Below are 19,616 nucleotides of genomic sequence, written 5' to 3' on the forward strand. Positions count from 1 at the left end.
TTATGAATGCTGTTAGCTGTCAGATAAACATCTCCAGGCCTATCATCCTCATCAGTGAGCCTCTTGCCTGGAGCAAAAGAAGCACATATTTTTTCAGAAAATGAGGTAATTGTGTTTTGGTGCGGCGCTGTTATGACATAATTGAATTTTCCCCTTTATTGCCTGGGAGAGCCTTCAAGGGCTGTAGTGTTGAATTTCTGCCGACAAAGGGGAATGAAGTGTTAATTTCTGCTTACAAGAACAAAATCTCCTGCTTCTGATCTAGTTATGGTTGATTGGCTGTTGTCTGCAGACGTTCCTTAAAGGAAAGCCAAGCAGACAGCATATTAGGATCATTCCTCTTCCCTGAAACTAATGCTGCTCTAATACACCAAGGGAGAGGCTTGTCAGGTCTAGCGGGAAACTCTAGATCACCATAACACCTCATTTCATTCGAAGTGCACAATCTATATAAGCCTCAGGAATTATTTTACACTGTCTAAGCAAAACATATTGTAAAATCTACAATATATAGGCAAGATGAGAAGATAACTTGGTTATATTCTGCTGCGTTTGGTTGTTTTTGTCCCAGTGAACATCCTTCCTTTCATAGATCCCCACAGACAATCTCCTTCTGCGGCTCTGTCTACTCCCTGGATTGCTGCTTAGGCCAACAGATGATCTATGCCCTCTTATCTTATTAATGCATGGTAAGTGAACCACTAGGCCAATGTGACATCTTCAACTGTAGCACTAAGACAGCAGTCTAAGAGCTGATCTTCAAACTCTTGAGGCGGATCCTTACTGTGAGATGACTTGAGCACAAACCCTAACCAGCTAAGAGAGGATGGATGTCTTGACCTGCACTCTTTGATTATAGTACTTTTCTCATGTGCTCTTTGGAGCAAGTGTCATTTTTTCACATGCAAACATGCTGGTCACATTGTATTCTGACATCATGTGGATTTTGTTATATTTACATATTAGTAAATATTCCCAAAATGTGGAAAGAGTCTGAATATGAAGTTAATACAGTCATTAACGAATCAGTTCAAAAACCGGTCACTACACACACACTAAATGCAAATATGATGTGAAATGAATGAATGAGTGTGGACTGACCTTGCTGTTAATGATGCAGCTTTGAGGCATGTACAGTATGTATAAACTGTTTGTGGAAAACCATCACAGAGGGGTTTGGAGCTGGATTAAATGGGACAATTGTGCCACCAAGTGGACAGTTGGATAATGACAGGCGGATAAATATTTAAACAAATGTGACTGTTGATTTCAAGATGTGGAACCTCCTGTTTCTGACACAAGAACAAACTGGACCTCTGGTTTATTCACAAACAATAAAAACCAAAGCAAATATATAGGCGGGTACAGAAAGGGGGGTGGATGGGTTGGTACGTGTAGATTGGAGCAGGCTTTTAAATGACCAGTGCATCCACATTTTATCTACACATTCCATCGATTATACTTAACTGCCAATGTCCTCCTGTATGTCTCCATCTCCCGCCCCTTCCTTCATCAGATCGTGCTGCTGGCTCTGAGGAAACCCGGATCTACTTTACGCGGTTCTAGGAGATGAGGGGAGGGACAGGAGTGACGTGGAATCCTGCCTCACACTCCTGCCATGGCTGCAACGGTGTGGACTGATCGAGGCCGGAAAGCCGTGACTGTTTTGGGGACAGTGACCCGATCCACATTCACGCACACCGCGTTAAAACCCCAGTATGACGCACTGGTCATCGGAGGAGGTGAGATCTGGGAACAACGCAGTTTGACTAGCGGCGCCGCACTTTGCAATACTTCCACAATGTTTCAGCTAAGTTTGCAAAAAGTTGCTAATAAGTGAGAATTTCTCTCTCACTTATCAGAACTCCTTTCCTCTGCAGATAGAAGAGAGCTGGATCTGTCTCTCGATGTGTTTTTAATTGTTTTGCAAGATCACAGTTTAATGTGAATTGTTCAACTTTGGACTCTTTCAGCCTGGCTGTAAAATGCACAGGAGAGCAGCTTGAACAACCGAATTTAAAGAAATATCTAAGGGGATTTACATTTTGAGGAAAACTATCTGACATATTTTATTTTATTTCATTGCAGGACACAATGGTCTGGTGGCAGTAAGTTCATGCATTTGTTTCCCGGCACCCACAGTGTTCACTAAAGCACGGTTCAGTGACAGGGTAAACGTGATGTAAAGGTGGTGTATGTATATGTGTGTGTAGGCTGCTTATCTTCAGAAGGGAGGACTGCAGACAGCCGTGCTGGAGCGCAGGCATGTGCTGGGAGGAGCGGCTGTTTCAGAGGAAATCTTCCCTGGTAGGGTGGCCTCTGGCTGGGATACATCCTGGAGAAACCTGTGTCATAAAGGATCAGTTTAAACCAAATTAACAAACAAACACATTTTCTTGCTTTCCCCTAGTGGTATCTCACTGTACGGATACTGTGTACTGGAACTAACTTTCTGACTAACAAATTGTACTTTTGAAAATGCAATAACAATAACTGCACCACACACACATACACACAAAACCCCCATCTATTTGCATGGCTGAATACCACTAGTGGTAAGTGGAGAAATCTGGTTTTCTGTAATTTGGGTAAACTGACCCTTTAGCGGTCATGTTGAATTAACACTATCAGGGTTATATACTTGTAATTTTTACATTTTACAAGTTTCTAACTTCATACACTGTATTAAAATGTTGTATGAAGACATGCTTTAATCACATGTGCTTTATTTTGTCCTTGTTAGAATAACAATGCTCTTGTGTGCAGGTTTCCACTTCTCCAGGTGCTCCTATTTGCTCAGTCTATTAAGACCCCACATATATGCAGACTTGGAGCTCAGGGTAAACATGGCAAAGTTGTAAAGTATATAAATTTGTCTTATTTTGAGACATGTCTTGCTTGCTGCATTTACCTTTTTTTGTGCATGTATCTTCAGAAACATGGGCTGAAGGTGTATATGAGGGACCCCCATGCTTTCACCCCCATGTTGGAGGAGGGGGTGAGAGGTGCCCCGCCAAGGTCTCTAACCCTGGGCTCAGATATGGCCATGAACCAGAGGGAGATCGGCAAGTTCTCACAGAAGGATGCTAAGGTGATTTAAGTGTTATGGTGGCCATGGTAAATGCTTGACTGTATTATGCATGAATCTGCATTTTACACATCAGTTCAGGTGTATTTGGTTGTCAGTCTTTTTTTTTCTACCTTTATTTCTGACGTGTACCCAGGCTTTCCCAGATTTTGTTGCACACCTTGAGAAGCTAGCAGAGGCTATCCACCCTCTTCTGGATGCTCCTCCTGTAGACATCCCAGGCGTTACGGCTGGATCACTGAGGAAGAGGCTGGCTGCAGCTAAAACCCTGATGCCTGTTGTCAAATGCGGTGCGTTGGTGGATGCATGCTTGGGAAATAGACTTTCTGCAGTAACTGAGTCATGATGAGTTATGTTATGTTTTTTTAAAGGTCTGAAACTGGGCACAAACATTCCAGACTTTTATGAGATTATAACTGCACCAATAATGAAGGTTTGTTATAGTTTACACACAAAGTGTGGCATCAAATGCTGTTTTCTGTTGACTGCAGCATGACCAGCTCGTGTTTTGTGTTGTAGATCCTCAATCGTTGGTTTGAGTCGGAGCCACTGAATGCAACACTGGCTACTGATGCTGTGATAGGAGCCATGACCAGTCCAAGTAATCCTGGCAGTGGGTGAGCACACAAACACTTGTAACTACAGGCTTATCTGCATTGAATTGAATTGAACACTGACCTCTCAGAAACACTGATTTCATGGCCTTGCCTTGAAGGTATGTGCTCTTGCACCATGTGATGGGGGAGTTGGAGAAGGAGAAGGGAGCATGGGGTTATGTGGAAGGAGGCATGGGAGGCGTTTCCCAGGCTATCGCTAGCTCTGCTCGATCCCATGGTGTCGAAATCTTCACTGAGAAGGTAAGTATGTTGATGCAGTTTGTTGTGTTTTGCTTCATTCTCTGTTTTGCTCTTTATGCACATACAACATGTATCCTTGACAGGATGTGGGACAAGTCCTGGTTGGTTCAGATGGTGCTGCTAAGGGAGTGGTGCTGAAGGATGGCACAGAGATTCAAAGTAAGGTGGTTTTATCGAATGCCACCCCACATGTTACCTTCAAGAACCTCACGCCACAGGTAAGAAAAAATAAATGCCACATGTAACCATGGCACCAGACAATATGATTCATTGTGACTTCCTGTTTTCCCTGTAGGCTGCCCTCGCTCCAGAGTTCATCAAAGCCATAGATCAGATTGACTACACCTCACCTGTTACCAAGATCAATGGTAAATCTGCTCTGTTTCTGCTAATTGCAAATCATGATCTCAGTAGTTTCACTAGCTGACACTTGTTGTGTGTTGATGCTAAGACTGAAGGAGGATAATATCAAATGTACCCTAACTGTAAAAATAATATATAAGGTATTAAATGCTTCCACAGTGGAGACCTTGTCCTCTTTAAAGCTTTTTTGGAGAATGATAATGTTGTGTGTCACAGTAAGCCTCAACAGAAGCAGAATTGCAAAGCTACTGAGGCTACAGGCTGCGTGGCTCATTGTCTTCATCTCTGTGCAAGTGTTGTTTCATTCATTCAGGTGACGCCCTGTGTTTTTTAGTCATACTTGGACCATATGCCTGTTTTATTTGTGTTGAAACACTCTGAAAGCTGCCAAGATGTGAGGCAGTATTAAACAATAAGGCCCAAACAGATGTAGTGTTTCAGGAGGGATCAGCTGATCATTGAGTGCTGTATACTGTTACAGTGTAAGATTAGGTCACTGCCTAAGCTCTTGGTACTCTAAACACAAGTTTCAAAGTTTGGGGTATTATAAAACTCTGTAAAGCACACGCGGCCAAGATGTTTAGCGTTCTTCGGCTTCCTGTGTGGGGCATTTGTGCATCCTGCTTGTTAATTACAGTACAGCCTGAGCTGTAGGTCTTTATTACTCAGGAAGTCATTACTCCTAACTGATCCTTTAAAGTGCATTGCCTCTTATACTTAACGGCTGTCTACTCTGTTTCATAGAGTTTAACAGTTTTAGCTTTATGGTGAAGAAATTCAGCAGTGTTAATGCGTGAACTGAAAGTTGCCCTAATCGTAATTCACATATTTATTCAACTGAAACTTAAGCACACACTTCTGTGTCAAATATTACTTTAAAATGACACATAATCTTAGAGCAAACACTCATTACATGTCATTTCCTTTGGTTTTGCAGTGGCAGTGGACAAGTTACCAAACTTCCTAGCGTCTCCAACACCAGATGGTAAACCCGGACCCCACCATCAGTGCTCCATTCATCTCAACTGTGAAAGTGTGGGGGTACTGGAGACCGCATACAAAGAGGCCATGAATGGACGTCCCTCAGCAAGGTGCATAGCTGTGCACACTCACCTAACGCTTTCTCTTATTTCCTCACAGAAGATTCAAGGTAGGGCTGTCAGGATCATAAAATCTTATCTGACAGTTAATTGTGAAACACCTAATTGCAGTTAATGATTTAAAAGCCTTTTTCTGTTCATTTTTGTCACTGTAAAGCAGAAAATATGTTCTCATATGAGCTGAAACAAAATAACCTGCCCAACAGCAGTAAGGTCTAGACAGCCACGCTCTTTTTACCTGACATGGGAACCTTGTGCTCAGGTAGAAAGTTTAATTGCCTCAACCAGCTGAGGTAAACACACCTAATTCACTTTCTATTTGTTCTATAACATTAGACAGGTTTCCATCCACATATACCACAATTTACAGAAAATCGGCAAAGGAAAATGCAAAGTGATGTGCGTTTCCATTACTAACATTATGTGAATATTAGAAATAATCAGTTGGTGGCGCTAATTCTCCACTCACTCTCCATTAAACCACAGCAGAAGAGGCAGGTGCAATAAGATGATGTCATTAAAAGAGCACCACCAGTCAAACCTGAAACAGGGGAAAACAACTGGAAACAGTGGAGGAAATATGACATTGTTGTTTAATCCAGCTGTTTGTATACAAGTGAATGGAAGCATATCTAATGATTCTGACTGTGGCCTGCTCAAATAGTCATGATCAGGCATTTGTCTAATAATTATGACAGGTTAGGTGCTCGGTAATGTAGATTAGAAATTAACCGTGCAGCTGCAAAAGTTGTACTTTTACAGTAAGTAAAAGACAACTCATCATAAGTATATGCTGCTCCTTAAAATGTCTTTCCATGTCACGTAAATGTCTTAAAACTGTAATAGCATGTGCAGTGTAGTATTTTCTCCACACATTTGTGTCAACAGAACTCTCTAACAGCCTGGGTTAGGATGTCCACATACTCTTATCTCATAGATAACGCTTAGCCTTGAGTGAAGAGGCTTCTGTCCTGTACTGTTTGTACATCAGTTTGTTTGCTTGCAGACTGCTCACCGTGTGATCTTAATATAAAAACAATACCAGATGTCAGTTGTATACATTTTACAATATTTAGTAGTTATTTTCTGGGCTCCCAAGATGTCTCTTTAAAACAGTAGAAAGTAAAGTAAAAGTATTTTCTTAAATTCTTTTATCCCAGATTTTCATCAGTAACTCACCCACCCTTCACTCCCCACCATCTCGTCTCATAATGCTCCTCTACTTTTGCAGGCCCATGCTGGAGATGACCATCCCCTCTGTGTTGGATCCTACTCTGGCTCCCCCTGGCTGCCACGTGGTATCACTGTTCACCCAATTCACCCCCTACCACATAGAAGGCAGGGAGTGGACGAACCAGGACAGAGAGGCATTCGCAGACACTGGTAACACACAGTGATCCAGGACTTTTTGTAGGTCAACGTGTCCTTAAAGTTTGCAGCGCTACTTAATCTATGCACACAAGTTCTAGCATGGCTTAGTTTGAATCGAAAATGTTTATTTCAAACCAACAATGTTTAAAAGAAACCTTCACTTTAAATGTACACTGATTAACCTGTTTCAGTGAAAAGGCATGTGTTTGTCTGTCTCTTAAGCATTTGATTGGGTGGAACAATACGCCCCTGGGTTCAAAAAGTCGGTTGTGGGAAGGGACATCCTGGCCCCGCCTGACCTGGAGAGGATCTTTGGGCTCACTGGAGGGGTAGGCGACATTCTGGACACTGCAGACATTGTAGAACTGAGCAGCAATTTGAATGCTGATACACATCTAACTCGCTTGACACAATCGACTGTTCACTGGATGAGGAAGTAATTTGCGTCCTCTGCAGTGTTCTGGTGTTCACTTATCCGCTCAGACGCACACCTGTTGTATAAGCAGTTAATGGTTACAGACAGTTTTACCGCTATCACAGAATCAAAGTTCACTGTGTAAAGTGACACTAATCCAGTGAACGATATGTTTATGTTTATAGTGTCAGACTTTATGAGGCTCCTAAAACAAATGTCAGGCTATATTTCCCTTAATAGCTTAATTATATTGAGAAACAAAAGAAAAGTAAACATTTTGACTGGCTTTTTTTTTTTTTTTTTTTTTACAGAATATCTTCCATGGATCGATGTCACTGGACCAGCTCTACCTAGCACGACCTTTGCCCTCTCTCTCAAACTACCGCTCACCAATTAAAGGGCTGTATCTGTGTGGCAGCGGCTGTCATCCAGGTTTGCCTTTAATGCTTAACCCTCAGCTGACCATTGAATCCAAATGTGGCTGTATGTTGTGTATGATATAAGTATAATCACTTATTTTATGTTGTCTGGTGTTAGAAAAGCCCATGAACCTTTGGACCTTTGGATGTAATCTTGTATCAGCTCACTGCTGATGATAAAGAAATGAAGTAACTTAGGGATTTCAGGTGGCGGTGGCGGTGATTGCCCACACAGTTCTTTCTTTTTTTTTTTTTTTAGGAGGCGGTGTAATGGGTTCTCCCGGCTGGAATGCGGCACTCACCGCCATGGCTGACCTGAAACGACGCTGAAACATCTGACAACATCAGCGTGTGGTCTGCTCATTGATGTCCATCAGTCGTGTAAATTTGGCTGATTTTGAGCCATAAATTTCATCACTCTGCAAATCTATCTGATCGGCACTCTTCACCACAAAGGATGTTGTGTATCCTGTTTATAAGGGTATCTGAAAAAAAAGAAAGAGGCTAAATGTTAATAACTCACATGGGATGTAAGAGACAAAGAGAGACTCAATCAAAGAGGCTGTCAGGCTCTTTATAGGCCGTCCAGGGAAAAGCTGAATATCACTCTTAATGTAATATTGCTGCACAAAATCTTGTTGTGACATTACTTTTTAAGGCATGCGGACAAATTCCTTCTTAGAATAACTGATACTTGTCTTATTGAAATGAACTCAAACTGTTTAATGATGGAAATGATGCACGATGGGACTTTTTATAACTTTTTACAAATAAATTCAGTTAAATGTGCTTTATTTTCTTTAAACCGTGCATGCTGATTAGTGGTGTGTCATTACGTTGTGTGGAATTGATATAAAATTTTTTAGATGTGTAACCAGGGAGTCTTTCGTACAGCAGATATTTTGACTTGTCATGGTAGGAAAACACAGGCGTTACTAATAACATTAAGGATAGCTTTGCTCTAATCAAGTGTCCCAGTAAGTGTCAGAACCTTGAACTTAAAGCAGCCACAAGTTGTTGCATGTAATCATGAAGCAACAATTCAATTAATGTCAGTGATTGTTTAATTGAATGTGGCTGAAAGATTAGCACTTTGATAGAAAACCATTACTTTAATATTTATTCTACTGATAGGGTTAGTTCAAGGATTAACATAATTGTGGGGTAACCAAACTGGTTTCTCCTCTAATAATAAGTGTCTGTTTATCTAGAATGACAATAAATACCTTACAGAGCATAAAGACTTTAAAAAAGAGCTTGAAACTTTATGGTAACTAGTAGTGTGCAAAAAAAAAAAAAAAAATCTCAACTCAATTATCCTAGATTTCTCCTGTACCCTTGTAAACTTGACAAAAAGCTCAAAGGGTGTTAAGATTTTACTTATTTTAATTGATTTTATTGTCAAGCCCTACGCAATAGCTGTGCACAGTGTAATTGTATCCAGCCTGTGAGATTCCTTTATTTCCATATTCCTGCGTTTTTGTTAGTTGTGATAAACATGGGTTAAGTAATACATCATAATCATATTATGACAATAAAATACATATCACTCAAATTAATTATGGTTGCGAATTATTACCTGCGCCGAGAGGCAACATGACAGGTCGGTACTGCGCGTGATCATGTCTGAGCCGCTCCTTAAGCGGTAAGGCTGTCCTGTGCCTTTAAGACGCAGCTCAGGGTGGAGCCCGCGTCGCGTTGACGCTCAGGAAGTCAACCAAACCACCGTAGATTCCCGCAGATTCGCTGTCGGCTGTCCCGATGTTACAAGCGTGTTTCACACTAACCTAAACCTTTGTTTGAGTATTTTTAGTGGGATATTTCGAGACGATAATGCTGGATGGTTGCGCTCATGAAATTCACCAGAGATATATGCAGGCTGTTGGGACTCGGGAGCGGTAAGAGACGTCCCAATTTTCAAAACTTTCCAAACTAACGACCGCAAGTTCAACTGGTTCCCTAAATGATAATGAAACGCGTGTGAGAAAGAAACTGGGGGTTTAAAGCGACGTCTGGGTTATTAAACGACATATTTGTGGTCGTACCTCGCAGTTTGGGTTCGGGTCTTTGTCGTGAAGTTCAAGCTGAGTTGTTGGTTTAACAATGAAATGTCCCTTCTTGCCAGTTCCACCCTTGACTTGCGCCTCTTCCAAGTTCGCGCAGTCGCTGCCAAGAAGTTGTAATAACGTATCTAAAACACACTTTAACGGAGTTTTACAGTCACGGGGCCAGTAATAACCGAACTTTAAAGTGTGAGTGGGCCTTATGTGGCAGGAGACGTGCCCAAAGGACTAAAACTAGCACAGATTAGAGGTGCAGTCCCTCGTGCATGTCGGTATGATAACAATGCGTCAAATAGGTGCCAAAAGCCCCGTAGCCCAGGACGCGCCAGAGCACCTAGTTAAGTCCGTGAAAATATCATATGCCCACACTTTGTTCCTCTTCTCGCTTCTCCATCCGAGTTTAGCTTCCGTGTTGGGCAGTTGTGTTGCAGCCTCATCAGTGGCGGATGAGCATCCAAGAACACCACTTTCAAACGACTCTGATCGGAAATTGATCATATGATCGAGCTTTTCTTTGAATGGCACACTTTCAGGCACATTCACGGGGCCCACGTGACTCGCATCAGAGGTGTCATGGTCCGTGGACTCAGCTCCGTCCACAGCAGCTGTATCTTGCAGCCTTGCACTTAGTGTGTATAAAGACTGATGATTCACTGAGCATGTTACTGCTTTAAAGTTGTGTAAACAGACGTGTCTTTGGTCAGCATCCAGAATCACTCACCACACTTCTTGTAGTAGTGACTGGTTTAATGCTTATATTCTCTCTCTCTGGGATGCAGAGCTGAGGGACAGCAAAGAAAAAGAGACGTGAAGCTGATTTCCTGCTTGAAGCTCCAGTGATACACTGTTATTTTGCATTCCTGTGGAACGAGCTCACCTTTCAACTCAACACTAATTTAAGCAGTCTCCTTGAAAAGACAGAGACAGAGACTCTTTTGTTGCTTTTGTCCACGTATCTCGTATCATTTATATGTTGGGAGGGTGTTCCGCTATAGTTATGATTGAACAAAAAGTCTGATTCAGCTGATGGAGCTGGGCTTCCGCGGTGGGTATGTCCTGACATTTGAGTCGTTAGTCAGACACGGACAGCTGAAATTCCTTCCACTTTATGTGCATGTTTAGAGGCACATACTCCTCGCAATGACAGAACGGTGGACTCTTTACTGGACCACAGCCAATGACACTTATTTCAATACATGCAAAAGAAAATGTGCTGGAATGTACATGGATGGATGGTTAAACAGTGACTTTCACTAATCCTATATTTAATGCATTTAAAATGCTAGCCCGAGGCCCAGTACCGTTTATTATATAGAGAATGAGGAAGTCCAGTGGCTGCTTGTCTTTTTCCACTAGAAATGTAGTATTGAATACATCGAGCAAAACTGCACTGAGCAGCAGGAGAGCTGCAGTCACTCGCATCAATCCCTCACGAGTCACAACATGAGTCACCATCCAAGTATGAATTTGTCACTACTCTGGAGATCTTTGCTGAACAAATTGAAATCTGACACCACCTAGATTACTGCATGGTCCGGTGTTTTGCTTCCCTTTGTGTTGCCATTTGTTTGCTGCCACTGGGCCTAAGTCAGTGATGGGGTCCTGGCTTGATCTGATCTGTGCCCCTCCCATACACACACACACACACACGCACACACATATATATATTTATATATATATCTCCCACAACCAGGGCAGTGGTTGTCATTTTAAACCTAGTTTCTGAGAAAAGATATCATGTTCTCAAACAGCAAGTGCCCAAGGCAGCTGTGTGTTGCATGTGGAAAAGTTAAAATAAGCATCTCTGTCTTAAGAACGAAAAGAAACAACTTGAGTCCATCTCACTGAGTTTTCTGTTCTGTGTGCACTTTTGTCTCAGGTTGTGTTTACCTGACCTCTTTTTAGTTTTTGATAAGAAAGCATTACATCATCTTTCCTGTCTCCACCCAGTGTCACTTAGAATTTAACTTTTTGTTATCGAAGGTCGTAGCAGTTAGACTTGATTGTGAATGAGGAAGGAGGAATTTGTTTATTTACAATCCAGACAACCAGTATTTCTTTTGTGTTCTCAGGTTGGCACACTTCTTCTCCAAACGTCTTGGTCAGCATGCTTGTTGATGCGCAGACGTGTCACTTAATCTCTTGCACAGAGCAACATTATTGCAAAGCATCTGTTATTATTAAGGCAGACCTTTTGTACCTTTTTTTTTATAACAGATGATGAAACACAATGTACATAAGTAACGACTAGCTGTGCAGAGTATTCCTGTATGCTATATCTATCTAAGAACAAGAGCTACATTTAAGACATTTTCTTGATAAGAAAAGTTTCACCTGACGACATGTCTGCTTCCAAGATGGTTTATTTGGGTTCTTAAGAGCATATGTGCGTCTCCTACTAGGCCCCCCTGTCCAGCAGCAGCAGGAGCAGATGGACTGTGGTGCCGCAACCCCTGACCCAAGTGATGATGCCACTTTGTCACAGGTAAACAAATGGTGTCAGACTGACACGGCATTGTTAGGACTGCGAGGGTGAAGGTACAATGTGCAGCGTTCAACTGTGTCTGTTTGTTTAGGATGCATTAAATGGAGAGGAGGATTTGAGTGAAGAGGAGAAGGTCAGACGGAGGGCGGAGAGACGCAAAGCCAAGAGGAAGGTGGGCGCGCAAATTTGTTAAAGATCCTACTTGATGTACTTTTAATAAGGTCTATTATGCTATGAATGATGGGTAAAGTCATGCGTTTTCTGATGTGTCAACCGCTGCATCTGTTCCAGCGCCGTCGAAAACGTAAGAAGCAGGAGCAAGTTAAGCCAAACGAGAGTGCTGAACGGGTAACAATCATACTATTCCTTCTAGAAATTCACGCTACATTTGCTTTTAATGAATGTGAATAACTCAATGTATATGTATTGTGCTGCACATTAGGATGATGAGGACGAGAATGGAGGTGCAGAGTCTGAACTGGATGAGAGCGAGTCAGAAGCAGAAGTCGGTGCTGACGAGGAGAAAGAAAGGGTGCAAAAAGTGGAGGAAAATGAGGCAGCTGCCTCACACAAGTACGTTGCCACCCCAGTCATGGCTCCTTCAGGAATCAAAGGACAGCAGAAGACCCAAGCCAGATCCACTGAAGAGGTAGGAGCACTACACCAGACAATTATGCATGTATGAAACTACAGTAGAACCATCAAGTGTCAGATCTCTTGTTTAAGTCTGTGAATCAGTTGGTATAGTATCTGTTTGAATATGAAAGCCTGCATGCCTGTATGCCTGGACGACATGATTGTCTGGCTTTCTGTGTCTGACAGGAGCCAGAGTGGGATGTGAGCAGTGCCTTCTTTGCTAATGCTGCTAGCCATATCAAACCCAAAGGATCAAGTCGCAAGTCCAAAGAAAACAAAGAGAATGAGGTCAGAAGAGAGGCGAATGAATGCTAATAGATGATGTAAGCTGAGTAGGTATAGCAAGAGCTCCTGCCATAACTGTCAACAATTTTTCTTGTGGCAGCGGTTCAAAAGTCCAATGTGTGGAAAAGTGGACTCTGGACCATGAAAGCCTTTACAGCAGTTGCTGAAATGTGTGTGCGTGCGTGTGTGTTGACTTACTATAACTCAGCTGTACGTGACGCTTAGACCTTGGGCATTTGTGCAGTGAATTAAGCCCACGCTTTATAGTTCGTTTTCTCAGCAAATGCAAATCTGAGTATTTCCTGTTGAGAATGCTCAGTACATTTTCACAGCTGTGAATAATAAACAGATATTTTTCTTACAGACAAATGGAACTGACACCATGACCAAGAAAAGCGCATCGCTGACAGGTGAGGCATGGTTTCTGCATATCAGGGTACATAATCAGCCTTTTAATTAGTTATTAATTTAAAGAGAAGCAAAGCCTTGGAGGTTATTATTGATTAAATGTACCTTTTTTACGTGAGTCAGCGTGCACCACTGCAGTCACTCCAGCCTGGGGCTTCCGGCTCACCAGAGAATTATTTACAAGCATTTTTTCTTTCTAGCAGAAAAAGGGATAAAGCTGGTGCAAGAGGGGCTGTACACACAAGCAGTCAGTATGTTTACAGAAGCCATCAAATGTGATCCAAAGGACAACAGGTACATCATCTGTGGTCATGGCTTTCTAATAACCTACAAAGGGAGTGCATACATTTCCAGACACGTCACATATTCCTTTTGTATTTTTTGATGTCCTGCAGATTCTTTGGGAATCGTTCCTATTGTTATTACTGCTTGGAGCAGTACACTGAGGCCCTGGCAGATGCTGAACGCTCCATTCAGCTGGCTCCAGACTGGCCCAAAGGACACTTCCGCCAGGGCAGTGCTCTCATGGGCATGAAAGTGGGTACAGGTTACTGTGATACAACATGTAGTCAAAGAAAATTCTGCTGAATAGCTTTACACTTAAGCCTTTGTGATAAGATTAGCATTTGCGTACTCATATTTGTGAGTCTCTGTCTGTGTGTTTTAGCGGTACAGTGAGGCAGAGAAAGCTATGGAGCAGGTGCTGAAACTGGACAAAGACTGTGAGGAGGCTGTCATTGAGCTCTTTAACTGCAAAGTGCTGCAGTTGATGGTAAATACGTGGCAAAGGTGTTTCCTGTAAAGCTTGTAGCTGTGAATGAAAATAACCAGAGCTTCCTCTGAACTTTGTATTTTTAGAAACAACATGTAGCTGAACTAGTCATCTTGAATTAAAATGTAATATCTTTAGTTGTGCTTTCTGGTTGCTCATTTTCTACTCTTCTTTCCTCAGGAGCTTGGCTTTGAAGAAGGGCAAAGTGTCCTGCTGCTGGAGAAATTTTCAACTGTGCAGGCTGTTCTGTCCTCTTGTTCTGATGTTCCCAGGGGTAAGATCACATGTACATATTTTCTTATTTTATAGAGAGGGCCTATGTTTTCTCTTTACAGCTGTGGAGAGCAGTAATGTGTGGAATGGGATAAATGCCAAACTCAAACAGCCTTTTTTATATCTCCACACCGGTGACAGCTGTGCCCAGAGGCATTATGTTTACTGGTGGTCCATCCATACGTCTGTCTGTCACATTTTCCCTTTGACAAGCAAGATTTTGGTGGTCAAAGGTCACTGTGAGTGATTGTGTGGATATTATAAAGACCTCCTGTGCTGCCGGATTGAAGATGTGCGCAAAACATCCATGTTGTACAATTTGTGGCTTCTGTGAAGCAACATCCATATTTGAAGCATTGTAGTCCTGCACAAACTCATTGGTTTTACTGATATTGAGCTTCAGGTGATTGTTGTTGCACCATGTGATGAAGCTCTCTATCAGTCCTTTGTACTCCTTTGTAAAAATAGCCTCTAAGTGAAGACAGCACGTTTCTTACTCATTAAATTCCTTTAGAGTTTTCACTACTTATCAGTCATGGACATGCATGTAAACTGCAGCTTGACTGGTTGGTGGAGGAATATAGCCATGAGGCAGTAATTCTAAGTCTAGATGTATATTGTATTGATGGAGCTCTTTTTGCTTTGCAGCTGGGAGCCAAGAGCCATCAGTAGTGCAACCAGGGTAGGTGACCATTGTGTTTGCCTGATCAGAGCGAGGGGTTGTTCACTTTTGTTCACACATTTGTGTGTATAGGTTGTCAACATTTGATCTCAGCTGTGATTTTATTGCTTTCAGTCACGTTCTCTTTCTCTTTCCCTCAGAAGTCCTTGTCCATCTCTGTGGGTGGGAAATGTGACAACTGAGCTAACTGAGAAACACCTTTGGGACCTTTTTAAAATGTACGATCCTATTTCAGTAAAACATTTGATACTTACCTAATTTGAAAGGTGAACAGTTAAAAGGTTCTCTAATCAGATCTATGACTTAAAGTGGCAATCTCAGAGATTTCAGTAGTGGTTGATCTGTAAATAGGGTTCAGTACTGCAGCTCACATAAGTCTCAGGGCAGCAAAACAAACACTCGCCGTTTGTGAGGCAATAATTGTGCTTTTTCATTATTCTGTGAGGAATTGTGGTCTGCTGCACCCTGCATGTCTGCAAACAGCAGTGCACAGTGAAAGGAGTTGGTTACCTCGATGAGAGGTGGGTATGCAGCCAGTCGCCTGCAGCTCTACATCTAACAGTTCACTGTGGCCACTCCTTCTTGTTTCATTACTCCCTGCAATATCTCAGACTGATGAAATGCAGGAAATGACGAGATTGAAGATTGAAGATTTTTTAAGAATGATAGCAGTAAGTGAACTGACAAACACATTGCATTTCCAGTAACAACTTCACAATAAAAGTCAACTTGTGACTTGTCAGTTAAATTCTTTTAATGTGAAGCTGCAGCAGTAGAAATTTGCAGGTTTGCATTAGCAGTAACTCAATACAGCATTTTTTTTCCTGGAATGTCGAGACTGACGCCCAGTTCATAAAATTGCAAATATATATATATATCTGCCAATACTTTCATCAGTGGGCCATAGGCTCAATCACCATTGTGTTACCTCCTTTCACCATAGTGACATTTATTGTAAGTGAAAATGTTTGAGATTATGACTTGCTGCTTAAAGTCAGTCGATATACTCAGTGCTCCTGTCTCTAATTCAATAACCGGAGAGGCATTTCAGCGTGTTTGCACCTCTTTGAACAGTAACATTGAAATCTAAACTTTACTTAATTGTCTGTTAAATCATTGGCTTTGCATTGTAGGTATGGTGAGATAGAGAGTATCCGAGTGCTGCATGAGAGATTCTGTGCCTTTGTCAACTTCAAGAATGCAAACATGGCAGCTCGTGCCATGGAGAAACTAAATGTGAGTACTTGCTTTGTTCTCCTCTCAGTCTTGTGTTGGGTTTTAAAGAACATTGTTGTAGGACTCAGATCTGCATGTTTGCTTCCTCTCACAGGGTTATTGTATCGAGAACACGCGTTTAGTGGTACGCTATCCTGACCGCCGCACTCAGAGGGTCCTTCCCATTCCACTTAAGACCTGCGTCCCTGTCACACAGCAAGCGGGGGCAGCTGCTGGGTAAGACACACTTCAGCCTCACTATAAAATCTCTACGTCACTGAAGTCATACCACAGCACTGCAGTTTTATTTGCTTTTATATGTAATATTTTTTCTTTGTCTCTTGATGCGTCTGTTCATGTAATTTTCCTCTCTGCACAGACCACGACGTCGTGGCCCAGTGAACGGAGACGAGTGTTACTTCTGGAGAACAACCGGCTGCCATTTTGGGGACAAATGTCGCTACAAACACATTCCTGATCAGAAAGGCAAGGACAGGAAGCCCTGGCAGCCTTGAACTCGGCCTACTCTCTGCTCTAGTAGTGTGCAGGAAACTTGGATGCACAGACAAAGCCAAAGGAGCCGGCACTTACTGGACCAGGTTCCTTGGGCTAAAAATATTTACTGTAGCAGAATGGACTGGAATAGTCGTAGGATCGGAGCCAGCACTCAGGCTCTAAGGCAGGGATAGTCACACATGTGCCATAAAAGACTGGGAGTATGAAGGTTTTTATTTCAGGCCAAGACTAAACTGAGCAATATTGCTCAGTAGTACATCAATCAGTCTCTGTTTTAAATAAAAACCTTCATAATCACAGCACTTCATGGCACAAAGTGACCTATTCCTGCTTTAGGGGAAACAACCTAGAGCCACAACCAGGAAGTGAAAATGCCTGGGTCCACTGTTGAAAAAGGAGTGACGACTCAGTCATATACAGCAGTAATGAAAGGACTCGGTATGGATTTTTTCAGGCCAAGGTTCTTTCAATCCTCGCCACCTTCCTTCTTTAGAAACTCCATCACAGAGCAGTGTTTCTCCCCATTTTTAAAGTTTAGTCACTTGACGAATACAGTTTAGGTTTATCCATGGCCCTCAACTGCTCACACCAGTCTGCAGTTCATACTGGGGCTGGGGCCACTGGTTCCTCTGCCAGTATCTGCACATTGTTGACCAGACCAAAGACGTAGCAACAGACAAACTTGACATTTCAGTACTTCTCTATATAGATGAGGGTTTTCTTTTAGCTAGTAAGCTACAGAGCAGTGACCCAGAGAGGTGCCTTTAAGATGATCATAAGTGGCTAAATAGACAAGGGATAACAGAATTGAACATATTAATGCATGCAGTAGGTGTATATGTCACTTAATTTACACATAGCTGCCCTTTTGTTAAACTGTTGAATACACACACACTGCATGCCTGTTCAGTTTTCCTGACATGATTGAGGACTCATTGTGCTTCATAGCCATAATTGTTGGATATGGAAGAAGTAACAGAAACACCTGACGATATCATGAAATTTAGGAGAATGCTAGCTTTATGAAGGCTGCAGTATTCAGTATTTTGGTGAGACTATGTCAGAGAGGTATTGTTTCAATTCTGTTATGAGGCCATAGTTTTAGTTTAGTTGTATTGGATTGTGTGAAATGTCAAGTGTGGCGTTCTTCAGTTCACTTCTCCCCGGTTTTGCGGACTGTAGGAGAACTAGTTGTGGCACTGATCTGCGTACCCAATGCAAGTGAATAGCCTTCCTGAGTTTTTATCTCAGCATTACAATATGAAATATGCTTTCCAGGTGTATTTACACAGTAGACACCACAGTGCTTTTCGTCTATGCAAAAGAAAAGTTCGGACTTGATTGTCAGTTCTGTGTCTGACCTACACACACCTACAACCTCTGGCAGAAGTAGACTGTTTCTGTCGGTTAATGCCTGTGACAGACAGGGCGATTTCTTTGGTAAAGTACTTCATACTACAGGACGGTGCCTTGGAAAAATTCACACTCATTCATGTGCAAACACAAATTCACGGTCATGTGTGTAACATGATCTGTTTAAAGAACTTATGAACCTTGAAAAGCAGTGTTTTTGACCTTATGGGGGGGGTCTCCATTTCAGTATTTCAGTGAACCAAAGAATGCTTCATCTGATGCATCTGCACTGAAAACAGCCTCGTTCTTTCATGAGTTTCAACACAACCGTGCATTAAAACCCATTGTCATGTGTCTGTATCATCCACTAGATAACAATTACAGCTGGTTTAAGTCCACACTACGTTCACTAGTAAGCTATGCACAGCATAGTGAGAGTATTTATTTTCCTATTTATACTTAAGTTGTTTTTTTTTCTATTTCTTTTTTTACAACATACCGTAAGTCTTTCATTCTCTTTGTCTTTTCACTTCATGGTAGGTTAAAGAAATGTCCCCTCCTCTGTTTATTTCTGGCTTTAAGAGACAAGCATTATTAAGAACAATTGGTGCAAACACTGTCTAATGCTTCACTTCACTTCCTCTTGTATTACTTTCTGTCTTACGGCTAAATCTAGTGAAAAATGAATTGAACACACCTTTAGACTGCACTTGTCGATAAAACAAACTTGTTTCGTATTTGACTGGTGCTGTTAACTATGGTTGTGTAGTGCATTTAATTTTGCAGACTAATAACGTGTTTGATGTCTCCGAAGCATATTTTGATTTCATCTTGTGGATATTTCAAAATTGGACAGATGCAAGATTTCCCTGAGTTTAATTTTATCTATTTGGTATGTTTTTATGGATTTTTAATTATGATGTACACATTGATAACTAGAGCACTGCAATCTTGTTAATCTTCCAAATATTTTGTATTATCGTTACTGCACTGCAAAAGAGTCTTTTATATTTAATAAATGTATTTGAACCACCTATACCTCATATTTATGAGTCTCTACATGAGTAATGGCACAAACCAGGGGAAAAAATGTCTGAGGTATGCAGTTATTCTGCTAAGATGTTATAAATGTGAATTTTCTGGCAGTAGTGTGTGTTTTTTCTGCCTGCCACAAGGCGGCAGCGTTGTACATGAAAGGTTCTCACTGAACTATGTCACCAACTTAACCAGCCAGAGATCAAAAGAGGATAAGTGTATATGCATTGCATCGTGTGTGCATTCATCTTTTTTCATCTCCATGAACCAAGACATTGCT

The 19,616-nt window shown here is 41.8% G+C and overlaps 2 protein-coding genes across 6 annotated transcripts; both read left to right on the plus strand.

Annotated features, from left to right (window-relative positions):
• The first annotated feature begins 622 nt into the window (after positions 1–622).
• On the plus strand, positions 623–9,119 carry pyroxd2 (pyridine nucleotide-disulphide oxidoreductase domain 2). 2 transcript variants are annotated; one of them, XM_041947592.1, is made up of 17 exons: positions 627–689; positions 1,517–1,742; positions 2,089–2,108; positions 2,214–2,307; positions 2,767–2,840; positions 2,936–3,091; positions 3,225–3,378; positions 3,460–3,521; positions 3,608–3,705; positions 3,804–3,945; positions 4,029–4,163; positions 4,241–4,313; positions 5,246–5,399; positions 6,640–6,791; positions 7,002–7,108; positions 7,506–7,626; positions 7,873–9,119. In XM_041947592.1, the coding sequence occupies exons 2-17, from the start codon at positions 1,619–1,621 to the stop codon at positions 7,941–7,943; spliced, it is 1,737 nt and encodes a 578-aa protein (XP_041803526.1). In that variant the 5' UTR covers positions 627–689; positions 1,517–1,618; the 3' UTR covers positions 7,944–9,119. The 2 variants fall into 2 exon arrangements, with proteins under 2 accessions (XP_041803527.1, XP_041803526.1); XM_041947593.1 differs by lacking the exons at positions 7,506–7,626; positions 7,873–9,119 and having other exon boundaries at positions 623–689; positions 6,640–6,818; positions 7,002–7,106.
• Positions 9,120–9,338: 219 nt separating this feature from the next.
• zgc:123010 (uncharacterized protein LOC641500 homolog) lies at positions 9,339–19,335 on the plus strand. Of its 4 annotated transcripts, none has more exons than XM_041946821.1 (16): positions 9,339–9,511; positions 12,079–12,161; positions 12,253–12,333; positions 12,453–12,509; positions 12,604–12,810; positions 12,984–13,085; positions 13,447–13,492; positions 13,691–13,784; positions 13,886–14,027; positions 14,158–14,262; positions 14,443–14,536; positions 15,184–15,217; positions 15,358–15,435; positions 16,351–16,453; positions 16,548–16,669; positions 16,812–19,335. In XM_041946821.1, exons 1-16 carry the CDS (start codon positions 9,454–9,456, stop codon positions 16,945–16,947), a joined length of 1,542 nt encoding a protein of 513 aa, XP_041802755.1. In that variant the 5' UTR covers positions 9,339–9,453; the 3' UTR covers positions 16,948–19,335. The 4 variants fall into 4 exon arrangements, with proteins under 4 accessions (XP_041802755.1, XP_041802757.1, XP_041802756.1 ...); XM_041946823.1 differs by having other exon boundaries at positions 15,361–15,435; XM_041946822.1 differs by having other exon boundaries at positions 13,694–13,784.
• The last annotated feature ends 281 nt before the right edge of the window (positions 19,336–19,616 follow it).

The sequence above is a fragment of the Chelmon rostratus genome, chromosome 11, assembly GCF_017976325.1.
Source record: "Chelmon rostratus isolate fCheRos1 chromosome 11, fCheRos1.pri, whole genome shotgun sequence".
NCBI classification, from domain to species: domain Eukaryota; kingdom Metazoa; phylum Chordata; class Actinopteri; order Chaetodontiformes; family Chaetodontidae; genus Chelmon; species Chelmon rostratus.

Bases quoted from the DNA above. Each gene is read 5' to 3' on its own strand.
- zgc:123010 (XM_041946821.1), top strand. From the start codon at position 9,454: ATGGTTGCGCTCATGAAATTCACCAGAGATATATGCAGGCTGTTGGGA. The intron at 12,811-12,983 runs GTAGGAGCACTA...TGTGTCTGACAG, and splicing joins AAGCCAGATCCACTGAAGAG to GAGCCAGAGTGGGATGTGAG. The intron at 14,263-14,442 runs GTAAATACGTGG...TTCTTTCCTCAG, and splicing joins GCAAAGTGCTGCAGTTGATG to GAGCTTGGCTTTGAAGAAGG.
- pyroxd2 (XM_041947592.1), top strand. From the start codon at position 1,619: ATGGCTGCAACGGTGTGGACTGATCGAGGCCGGAAAGCCGTGACTGTT. The intron at 2,109-2,213 runs GTAAGTTCATGC...ATGTGTGTGTAG, and splicing joins GACACAATGGTCTGGTGGCA to GCTGCTTATCTTCAGAAGGG. The intron at 2,308-2,766 runs GTAGGGTGGCCT...TCTTGTGTGCAG, and splicing joins TTCAGAGGAAATCTTCCCTG to GTTTCCACTTCTCCAGGTGC.